The 12,180-nt window shown below is 30.2% G+C and overlaps 1 protein-coding gene across 1 annotated transcript; it reads left to right on the top strand.

Annotated features, from left to right (window-relative positions):
- Positions 1 to 4,161: 4,161 nt before the first annotated feature.
- On the top strand, positions 4,162 to 8,010 carry LOC113862797 (BTB/POZ domain and ankyrin repeat-containing protein COCH-like). The gene is made up of 2 exons (XM_027496000.1): positions 4,162 to 5,019; positions 5,925 to 8,010. Exons 1-2 carry the CDS (start codon positions 4,564 to 4,566, stop codon positions 6,924 to 6,926), a joined length of 1,458 nt encoding a protein of 485 aa, XP_027351801.1. The 5' UTR covers positions 4,162 to 4,563; the 3' UTR covers positions 6,927 to 8,010.
- The last annotated feature ends 4,170 nt before the right edge of the window (positions 8,011 to 12,180 follow it).

Genomic DNA, 12,180 nt, shown 5'->3' with positions numbered 1-12,180 from the left:
GCTTTCAAGCTCCACTCTTCTACTTACATTATTATACTATTATTTTAGCATTTTAATTCAAAAATCTAAATATACTCAATGTTTTATTCAAAATATGTTAATAATATTTTTAATACATTTATTCATAGGATTTTATTAACCAATGTCCAAAATACTTTATAAAAACATTTTAATTATTACTATTTTTAATAAAACGAATAATGATTAACTTATATACACTTTTTTCCTATTTCCTATTTTAAGAATAATTCAGTCTTTCAAGGACACTGATTCGGACGCTTTATCTATTTCCATATTTAAATATGCAACTGCTAATTTATAGTTTATACGTAATTAATTCTGGAATGGACCAATGAAACCCATTATCTCAGTGTTTGTTTGTAAAATTAATTACATTAATCAGCATTTTATTTATTTTACAATAAAAAAAATTCAAAAAACATAGTTCTTGATCCAGGTTGATAATTCTTTTTCCCAAATTTGACATTTTACCAAATTAACCCTAAAATATATCAGATATCGTTTGGTCAAAACAAAAATCATTCCATACACTTTTTAGTACTTTATCGTGTAAAGGTGATTTTTTATTTAAAAAATAAAAATATAGTAATTTTAAAATATTTACAGTTGACATATTTAAATATGCAATGAATATAATCATATAATCAATTGTTATATTAAACTTATCAAAACAAAAATTAATTTAAATACACAAACAGTATTGTATTATACTTAATCATAGATGATTATATAAATAAAAATCTTTAATTTTTATAATAAATAAAATAAAATATTTATAATATTCTTATATTCAATCCATGCATATTATAAAAGATATATTTATTATCAATTTTATTGAGACTGTTTTCTCAATTCAATCATTCAAAGTTTTGTTTTTTATTTTTTTTTAAAAGCTTAATTAGTTACATTGTAAGATACTTATTTTCTTGTTTTTGTTGTTTTATTCTCTCGCATTACGCCTTTTTTTTTTTTTTTCATTCATCTATTTCTTCTCTTCTTTTCCTTATAAAGCTTATAATGAATATTTCAATAACTTTTCAATATACTTTAATTTTTCTATTTAAAACTGAAGTTAATAATATTCACTGTATTTCATAAAATAGTAACAATTAAGAATGAAAGTAAGTTAAGTTAAATTAGAAATAAATATTTTTAATCTATTTAATAATTTTAAAATTTAAGATAGATCTATTTATTATAAAATTTGTTATTAATTTTTTTTAAAGACTACTTTGGCTTTTAGTATTTTAATATCCTACTTTGTATTGAAAATTTTTTAAGTTATTAAACTTTTTTGTAAAAAAAATTATTAAATTATTTAAATAAATATGTCTTTATAAAAAAATAATATTCATATTTAAATAAATTACAAAAAAATAGTTTAACACTTGAAATACATGCAATAAAATCACATATTTATTTTATTAAAATACGTAATCAAGACGCCACGAGTAATAAATCAAACAGTAATACAAAATATTTTAACAAGTTGAACTCTTTTTTTTAGAGGATAAATAATGAGAACCCTCTGTAACTCCATAAAAAAAATTAAAGTTTATATTTAAGATTTTATTTATTTTAAAATTTAATTTATTTAATGTAATATTATATTATAATTTTGATATAAAAATATTTAATATATTATTATAAATTTTATGAGTTTTAAATATATCATTCTAATAAATTTAATAGATTTTTTTAAATTCACATATAATCTATTCAATTAATAAAATATTTTAAAAAATTTAAATTTAAATAAAATAAAACTAAACTTTAAAAAGGTTAAAACATAAATTTCAGTCGAACAACAACGTAACCTATTTACATCTCAGCAACAATATAGTTAAATTTTATTTATAGTTATTAAAAAATTGTTTTATTTTTCATAGATTTTAATTTTTAATATAGTTATATTATCATTTAATTAATTTAATTCAAAATTTAAAAGCTCAATAAAACGTAGTAAAAAAACCAATTAAGATTGCATTAACTTTTTCCTTTTTATTTTATTTTCTAGACTGAGTAATAAACCTTAAATATACATATTACATGTAATAAAAACTAATTAAAAGATATAAAATATATTGTTCTGATTAGGGAAAATATATATATACATTGTTCTGTTAGTTAATTGTTAAAATCTTGAAGTGCATTTCCGTTTGTAGCTTTGCTATGTATTTATTTTATGTAACCAATAAACTCAAATAGCAATATATTGATTTTGTTTATCGTCGTAGGCAGAAAAATATTAATAAATTTTTTAATTTTTTTAGTTATTAATTAAAATTTATTTTCTTTTCTTGTTCATAAGAAACAATCACTATTTTTTTCAAGATATAAAAAGAAAAAGCTTATTTTTAGATGCATTTATTGTTAAATTTTTATAATTTAGTTATTATCATATTTATATTAAAATTCAATTAAAACATGGGTTACCAATTTAACCAATTATTAGTATGAATATTTTTTTTTACTGTACTATAAATTTTTTTTATACATTCACTATAAATTTATAACAACTATTTTTTATTAATAATAATTTTTACTCCTTAATTAATTACCTTCATTAATATTTTTATAATTTTTAATAAATTTTAACCAATAATTGAGAATATATTAAAAAGAGTGTCTTATCTTGCAAAAAGGACTGGTACTTTTCTCAAAGCATCCTAGGTGCTTAAACATAAAATAATAAATATTTAAAATTTTCCATTTAAAATTAAATATTCCATTATATTAATTTTTAAGTTTTTTTAAATTTTAAAATAAGCTTTGAAATATATATTTTTATCCATCACTATATAAATTTTATAAAGTAATTAATAAGTAAATTTAATGTTCTCAATTTTATTAAAATTATTATTTAATTCCCTGTTATATTATTTATTATTTTAGATAAGTTCATCAACATTTCAGACTAATTAAAAAATCAAGTATTGCAAAATCACACTTTTAGTGGAAATTCAAAAGCTATGAAAAATCAAAGAACTCAAAACAGTTCTGTTGAGTTCAAATAGAAAAGGTTAATCATATAAAGTTATGTATGAGATTAGTCGCAAAACCATTTCCTTTTCTGCTTACATGTGGACGACAGTTTTTTATTTTGAAAAAATTGCAGTCTCTTATATCATTTAATTTTTTCACCAATATTAATAAAGGCTTAGGCAGAGATCGCGTTTATTTATTTGAACTAATGATAATCTGTGACACACATGCGTGTAAGTTTAGTTATTTACAAATAATAATCGATAGGATACTTCACAAAAAGAAAGATCAATAAATTTTAATTTTTAATTTGTAACCGCTTTACAGTGACATATTAGAAGAATATTTTATCATTAATACAGAACAACGATGCTAATTTTAAATAAAAAATAAAAAACCTAAAACATATTTTCATATGTCTATCATATGGTATGATACAAGTAAAATCATACGAAAATGTTAACGGTGAAAAAATATTAGTCGATGTGAAAAACATGGTGGCAAGGATTTAATGAATTTAGGTTGGTCAAGCATTCAGGTTAACTAGTGAATAAAATTGTACTTATATTAATTCAAGTAATTGAGTTACGTTGATTGAAAGTACGACTTAGACTGTTAATACTATTAATTATTGATATGCTCTCGTTTTATGCGAAAAGCCACTGCTAACCAATTCTTTAACTAAATATGTAAAAATAATAATTATAAGAAAAAAGAAAAACAGCTCATTAATATGTAACTAAGGAAACAAACGTGTGTATACATCAAAAAATGCGGAGACCACGTACAAGTGCACAGTCAACACATTAGGCCCCCAAAGACTGGTATTATATTATGTAAATTTGTCTATTTATAGAGAGTTGGATCAATTGCTTTGTTTAGATCGTTAAGCATGTATACAAGCAAAGTCTGAACTCTTGTTTTCTTTATCCACACATCGTTTTCAATCTTTCTCTTACATGCTTCTACTTTCTTTCTTTTTTAATATTATTTTTATTATCTCTGTTACACTATATGCTTCTACTCTACTCTCAGTACTCTGTATCTGTATTCTGTGTAGACAACAAAGCATATAAAAAGGAAGAAGCAGAAATTAAAAACATATTTTATTTAATAATTTACCCTTTTTAAAACCCCCAGCCGCCCAGAATAGCCACCCAAATTGCAATCTTTGTTTCTCTCTCTTCTCCCACTCTCTCTCAAAAAATATCTAACAAATTACACAAAATTTCTCATCCTAACAGTCATGCCCCTCCATTCACCGTTCACCCAGAGAATCCCATAAAAACAACCACAGTACCATCATCAACAACAACAACACAAAAAACGTCAAAAACAGATTAATCCAATAGCCTCCTTCCTTGGCTCCTCCTCCTCCTCCTCCTCCTCCTCCTCCTCACCACTATTTCATCTCTTCTAACTCTCTCTCTCCTTGGAGTTATTGTCATAGCCAGGAATCAGTTATAACCAACAACCCTAAAGTGTTGAGGAGACAGCACAGTAGAGGAGGAACAGCAAAGGGTATAGAGAGGTAACAGTAGAACACAGGAGAGCACCATGTCCCTTGAAGAGTCTCTAGGAACTCTATCCCGGGACTACCTCAACCTTCTCATCAACGGCCAAGCCTTCAGCGACGTCACTTTCAGCGTGGAGGGACGTTTGGTCCACGCGCACCGCTGCATACTCGCGGCCAGAAGCCTCTTCTTCAGGAAATTCTTCTGTGGGCCGGACCCCCCATCTGGGCTGGACCCGGCTGGGCCCCGTGTGAACTCGGGCGCGTCGAGGTCCGGGGTCATCCCTGTTAACTCGGTGGGCTACGAGGTGTTCTTGCTCATGTTGCAGTTCCTCTACAGTGGACAAGTCTGTATCGTTCCCCAGAAGCACGAGGCAAGGCCTAATTGCGGGGAGCGAGGCTGCTGGCACACGCATTGCACCTCAGCCGTTGATCTCGCACTCGACACCCTCGCTGCCGCTAGATACTTTGGCGTTGAACAGCTCGCATCGCTCACTCAGGTTTTTCATTTCTAACTAATTTCTTTGTTGTTACCCGTACGAGTAGCATCACCCTATCGGCACCATCACCAACCCACTGTTTTTTTCACTCTCTCTCTTGCTTTGCTTCCGTTTATGGGATGAGTGTGAGCAGTGGTATGTTTTGTGGGTCTTGGGAATTTGGACAATTACTGCAAGGTTTTTGGGAAGTGGGAAGGGGTGTATATATATTTTAATTGAAATTCATTAATTCCGAGTCATGTGTGGGTTAGATTTGGGTTCTGAATTTGTTTTTCCATCTATCCCATCACCACTTCCTTCTATTCTATGATCTCGCGTCACCGCTCTTCTGCTCTCTCTTGTCAGCCACTGAATGCCTCATTCTCTCTCTCTCTCTCTCACATTAATTTCTTTTTCCTTCAGCTCCTCAAATTCTATTCTAACCGCAATATTATTACTTTCACTGCCTTCCTCGCTTGCTTCTTATTGCTACTATTTCTTTTGGATTCGTGAGGGTATCAATTATGTAGTGTTTGACCTACTTGATTTCATGTAGTCTAAATCATAGAGACAGTTTCTCGAATTGGCGTTCTTCTACCCTCTACGATGCACTCGCAGGAATTTCTAAATTTAGACGATGATATGCAGTCTTGTCTTCAACACAGTAGACGGACGAAATTTTTCCCAAACATTCACTTTCCTCATTTGGGTTCGGACTCGAAAAGAGAACAAACCACCGCAAAACAAAAAGCCTCCTTTCATTTCCCAAACATCCCATCCCCTTTTATTATTTCATTTTCTTCCGCCAAATTAAATATATAAAAGAGAACCATCGGACTACTCGCCTTACATTATAAGCATGTTTGCAATGCAATGCAAATTCCGATTCTCACTCTTAACACATTTTGATATTTTTTGTTTGTTAGAAACAACTAGCGAGCATGGTGGAGAAGGCTTCAATCGAGGATGTAATGAAAGTGCTGCTAGCGTCGAGAAAGCAAGACATGCAGCAACTGTGGACCACTTGTTCTCACCTCGTAGCAAAGTCAGGTCTTCCCCCTGAGGTTCTCGCCAAGCACCTCCCAATAGACATTGTCGCAAAGATCGAAGAGCTTCGTCTCAAATCCTCCCTAGCACGCCGCTCCTTAATGCCCCACCATCACTCACACCACCACCACCACTCCCACTACCACCACCACGACCTCGGCGCCGCCGCCGACCTCGAAGATCAAAAAATCCGTCGAATGAGAAGAGCCTTGGACTCCTCCGATGTCGAACTGGTAAAACTCATGCTAATGGGGGAAGGCCTCAACCTCGACGAAGCATTGGCCCTACCCTATGCGGTTGAGAATTGCAGCAGAGAAGTGGTGAAAGCGTTGCTAGAACTTGGTGCAGCTGATGTTAACTACCCCGCTGGACCCAACGGAAAAACCCCACTTCACATTGCGGCGGAGATGGTGTCGCCGGATATGGTGGCGGTGCTGCTTGACCATCACGCCGACCCCAATGTCCGAACAGTGGACGGTGTTACCCCTTTGGACATCCTCAGAACCCTAACCTCGGATTTCCTCTTCAAAGGTGCTGTCCCTGGACTAACCCACATCGAACCCAACAAGCTTAGGTTGTGCTTGGAGCTTGTTCAATCCGCTGCTCTAGTCATGTCACGTGAAGAAGGCAATGCCAACAACAACAATGTTCCTACTTCTACAACGCCCATATACCCTCCTCCCATGAACGAGGAGCACAATAGCAGTAGTAGCAGTGGCAACAACAACAACATTGGTAACCTCAACTTGGATTCCAGGTTGGTGTATCTCAACCTGGGTGCCACGGTGGGTTCGGCTCAAATGAGTTCCAGGTTGGACGGTGCTGATGATGACAGAGAAGCCTTGAACCCAACCATGTACCACCACTCTCATGACTTCTAGTCTAGCTAGCTTCCCCAAAACTTTCATATAGATATTACTGATTTATAATTTAAACTTGTTTCAATTGCCTTGAGTGATGGGAAATGGAAAATTTTAAGGAGAAGGAGAGGGAGGTTAATTGCTCGTGAAGGATGCTTGATAATGGACACTATCGGATGGGTGGGTGAATTTGAAGCATAAGAAAAGAAGACTCTTCTTTTGTCAGTTGAAATAGACTGGTATTCACTGCACTTCTGAATTTTCTGTTTTGGGTCTCTAGTATTTTGTTGGGTTTTTCCATTTTTCTTTCTGGGATTTGTTTTTAGGCCTTTGAAATGGTCACCATTTGAAGTGCGGTTTCATGGGAGATTGGGATAAGAGACAGGGCGAATCTAATCGGTTTAATTTTATTTTATATTTTTTTTTCTGTGAACGAAAGGGTGCATGGAGGAGACGCAGGTCAATCTTTTCAAATCCTCCTTCACCTGTCAACTCCTTAATTTGTATTTACTGATCCGTAGCTAATATCACGGCCTATTTATTGTGATCCCTTTGCAATTTCAAATTATCTTGTCCCACCCCCACTTTTCTCATAACCCCCAATTATTTACATTTTGTTTACCATCTTCCTGTGATGTGGGGGGTTTCTTGTGTTTTTTTTTTTCCTGATTTAATTTTTCGAAGGTTTGTTTGAATTTCTCTTCCTTCGGATGCATATTCGTTAGTTAAGAGATGATATAGGGCTGTCCCTTCTCTTCTGCTCCCACCTAATATATTATGTTCTATTCCTTCTAACATTTTGTAGTCCTTTGGAGCGATTCATTGGCTATTTGTTTTGGGCTTTATTATTCTAATAAAAATCATGTGGCTGTGGACAAATTGATTGGTTGTCTTGCATGAATGCAACAATGAGTGTGACTACACATGTCAAGTTAAAAAATTGGCACTATCACCTTCCATGTAATCCTCTTCTTGTCCCCCTTGCCCTTTTTAGGTCTCCTTTAGACAAAACAAAAATGAAAACTTACAGCTAAAACCATATTATATTACTAATCATTTCTTTAATTATTACCATATGTTGTGTCTAAATTCATCGGATGTTGGTTACGGAAGATTCTTGGAGATTAATCTATATTTCCTTCTTGAACGTATGTTATACATCCAGGGTCTTAAACACACGTTACTTTAAAAACATCGTTCCAAATAAAACCTATTATTGCTTGAAAATTTAATGCTCAGCATTTCTAATATTAATGTGTGATTGAAACTATAAAAATTGAAGTTAAAGGGAAAGTGTTTTATATGAAAAAATTTATATTATTTTAGAGTTATATGATTTTTTTAAAATTATTATATTATTTTTATGCTTTATTTTTAATCATTCATGATAAAATTTGGTTATCTTACTCTCACACAAATTCTATTAATTGGCAATAGATATAAGTCTTTCCAAGTATACCTTAATTGACTTTTAATACATGATTAATTTTATCAATTCAACAAATAAACTAAATTTTCTCATAAAATAAATTAAAGGTATAAAATATTTTAAAATTCAATTTAGACTTTATTACACTATTTTATTTTATCATATATATAATTAGTAAATTTTTACAAGTTATTATTACTTATCTACAAATGTTTAAATTATTTTTTTTTAATATATATAATCATTAAAATAATATTTCATAATTTAATAATTGGTTTGATAAAAATTTATTATTTATAAAAAATAATTTATATATGTGTGTATGTAAAGAAATAGAGAATTTTAGGTGAGATGGGAAATAAGAACACTGTATCTTAACTATATAATCATATTTAAATAGTTAAAATTACATGAGTATAATCAAATATAATATATGTACAATTTTGTAGTTAAATATGAAAATTTCTCGTTTCTCACATGGTACTGATTATACCTCCGCATCTAACACTGATCCAACAATATTTATGTTAGTAATACACGTTCTCAAATGCCTAGTCTAAATTAGATTGCTAAGAAATAAAGCTTCAATATATTACAAATATTTGCTCATAAACTGTGAAATTAACATGATTGTTTTTTAAGTAGAAGTTTTACTACACGCTTAGCATAAAATGGCAGTAATACTTCCAATATACGCATTTACAAAATATTTTGTTGGAAGAAAGCAAACAACTGAGAACTCAAGTACACTTATGCCGTAATAGGACTAGCTCTTGTTCTTACGAAGTCACTCTCACCCAAAATCTTACTCCTGCCCTTTAAAGGATATTAGCACATGACAATTATTAGTTCCTTCCATTCTTGTTCCTACTCTCTTGCTTCTCAGCCATATTATAAACATTTGACTAAAAGTTTTGCAAGTTATTTTCTCTAACGAGAAATCCGTACCGAAATACCATAGGAGAAAGGAATTAAATTACCAAAGTTGTGGGGATTTGACATTTGAGTTGAAATTGTGATCATTTAATAATACACTAATAATATAGTGTCTAGTTATCGTTGGCCATTACATGCATACTATTCTATATGCGAGAAATGTTAATGAGTGCTTCAGAGGTCATTGATTAATAACTTGGAAGTATTTTTTTTCTATAAAAAAAGTGTTAGTAATACATTGAATTATAATTTATGATACATTTGTAACTTACTTCTTTTTATAAAAAAAAATATTTATTAAGTTTTTAATCGGTGTCTTTAAAATGTTGATTAACAAGATCCTTTACATCCACTTGTTTATGCTTTGATAGTAGGAAAACTTGCATACTAAAGAAGATTTAATACATGTTCTTATATAATAACCGAAAAACCTAAGATGGGCTCGCCTAGCATTAACTTATTTTGGATATGAAAAGTAAGGAAGTGACTACTCATTAAGATACTGTGCTATATCTGAGTTTTAGCTAGTCGTGATTCACCTGCAGAAGCCCAAATTAATGTCTTCCTGATCGATATCCAAAAGGTAAAGAAATAAACTCCTTTGTCTTGTTGCCTCGAGGCGAGGGATAATTTGGAGAACTAACCTTTGCTGGTGAAGATGATGGAACCTATCAATGGTAGAAAGAGATTCTAATGTCGTTCCTCCTTCCAAAATGCCTGTCTTTTTCACCCTCTTTTTTATTAAACATATATATTGTGTGCATTATTTCGATTCATTTGTTCTTGCTCACAATATACTTGATGGAAACTTGACCCCTTTGCCACGAGAGAGGCTTCATCTTATACCCGAATTCAATAAAGTCATGATTTTTCTATCGACATGCATAAATATATCTTTATTTAATTTGATGAATGAGGATATACTTTTCACAAAATACTACTCAAATTATGGGAAAAAGATATTGCCCGTTATTTTGAATTTTATTTGTCCCATACCCATCGATTGCTTAATTTATAGGTTTTCTCTGCACAAATGTGTTTGCTTTTCAATATGAGCATATCTATTATCAGAATGCTCACAATTGTTTACAAATAATAATAAGTTTATCCTATTTAATGTAGACATCGTGTATTATATTACTAAATAATTAACAATGCTAATATAAAAATATATTACCAATACATTGTTAATATATTATATATGATACATTTTTTAATAGAAACTCATAAACTGTTAGTAAATGGATTTCTCTTCTTTCTCTTTTCTTTGGGTAAAAATTCCTCACCTTAATTGACTAATTTATCTAAAAGTATTTAACAAGTGTTTTCCAGTAGGGAAATAATTGTAGCGGCCATTATAGGTGGCTAGTGAACTGAAGCAGATAGACAATGACAATCAATTACCTTATAAAATACATATATGTATCCGTGTCATAGATTGGCATTTCTAGGTCTTTGGTTTAGTAACACCTTGTCCTTAATGGTCACCCAAAGTAGTAACACAAGTTGAAAGCATATAATCAAAATATCTTCTTATATATATACCCAATCTTTCTACGCTATTCTCCCTTCTTCCCCCGGGCGCCCTTTTATTCTCTGCAAAGCAAAAGATGTGGTTTTCCCACTTCCACATCTCTCTTTCAATAATTCTCCACAAAAAAATATGTGACAATTTTAAATGGGTTTGATCAATGCTGATCTGTAAATGCAACACATGTCTTGCTTCATAATTATCGTTGGTAATCTATATTATCAAGTTTGTGTGTTAGCTTGCCTTAAATTAGTGGTGTCCACTACTTTTTTTTCCCTCCATAAAGATATCTTGAAAATTTAGTTATATATTTAATGGGTTTGTCTACCGGACAAAAGAAAATAACTCACTAGCAATATTCGTTTTAAGAAGTTGCAACGTTTTGATATAGTTTTATTTTTTTAAAAGGAGTCAATATATTCTGTCAGAATCTTTTTTATATATAAAATTTTAATTTCTAAAAAATGGTTTTAGTTTATTATTTTTTTTAAAATTCATCACATTTGATCATTTTTTTAACATGACCCAATCAAAATTAACATGTGACACAAATTATAATGTAGCGATTTCTTATTAATTATCTCATCATTTCTTATTTAGAAAAATCACTCAAAATTAAAATACCATAAAAATAATATATATATATATATATATATATATATATATATATGTTTATATAACATTGATTTTTACTTGTAAGAGTAAAAATATGTTTTTCGTTTTTAATAAGAGTAGCTTTATTTCTATAGAGAACAGTGCTTGTTTATAAGTCAAAGAAATTTTTTTTTCGTGAAGGACAAAGAATTCTTCAAATCCAAATAAATATAAATGAAGTAGCAAGATTAGGAACAAGTATAATCAACATGCATGTTCGTTTGAGATTCTTGTGACTGTAAACGGGTATAAGCTGATATAACTACATAGATGTTGGAAGAGTCAACCATCCAAAGCCATCTATCTGTTGTTTTGTGAGCTTTCTGATTCACACTACACCTACAATGCATCAAACCAGAATCTAAATATTATATATTTCCATTTCCAAATTATACTACTCCAATCCTCCATCAGCTCCACCGTTTCTTCCCAATAAAGCTATTGATTAAGAAATTTAAAATTATGCTTTAAAATAAATTAAATATTATGAGATGTGTATCCTTTTTATATTTTTAGAAATAAATGAATCTTTTATTCTTATACCAGACTTTTTTTTAATTTAGTCTTTATAAATAATATATATATATATATATATATATATCAATTTTTATATAAAAATTATTTTTAATTTCATTTTTATTATTACGATATATTATAACACCTTAGTTTTCTCTTTTAATTAACAAAGAATTATGTAATATGACAAGTTTCAATTGTCTTTAATT

Source organism: Abrus precatorius, unplaced genomic scaffold (genome assembly GCF_003935025.1).
Source record: "Abrus precatorius isolate BTA unplaced genomic scaffold, Abrus_2018 Scaffold3, whole genome shotgun sequence".
Taxonomy (NCBI): domain Eukaryota; kingdom Viridiplantae; phylum Streptophyta; class Magnoliopsida; order Fabales; family Fabaceae; genus Abrus; species Abrus precatorius.
The sequence above is the reverse complement of the archived record's forward strand: the minus strand, read 5'-3'. Positions and strand labels throughout refer to the sequence as shown.

Excerpts from the sequence above, each read along its gene's own strand:
- LOC113862797 (XM_027496000.1), top strand. The coding sequence starts at position 4,564 with ATGTCCCTTGAAGAGTCTCTAGGAACTCTATCCCGGGACTACCTCAAC. Across the intron at positions 5,020-5,924 it reads AGCTCGCATCGCTCACTCAG|AAACAACTAGCGAGCATGGT; the intron begins GTTTTTCATTTC and ends TTTGTTTGTTAG.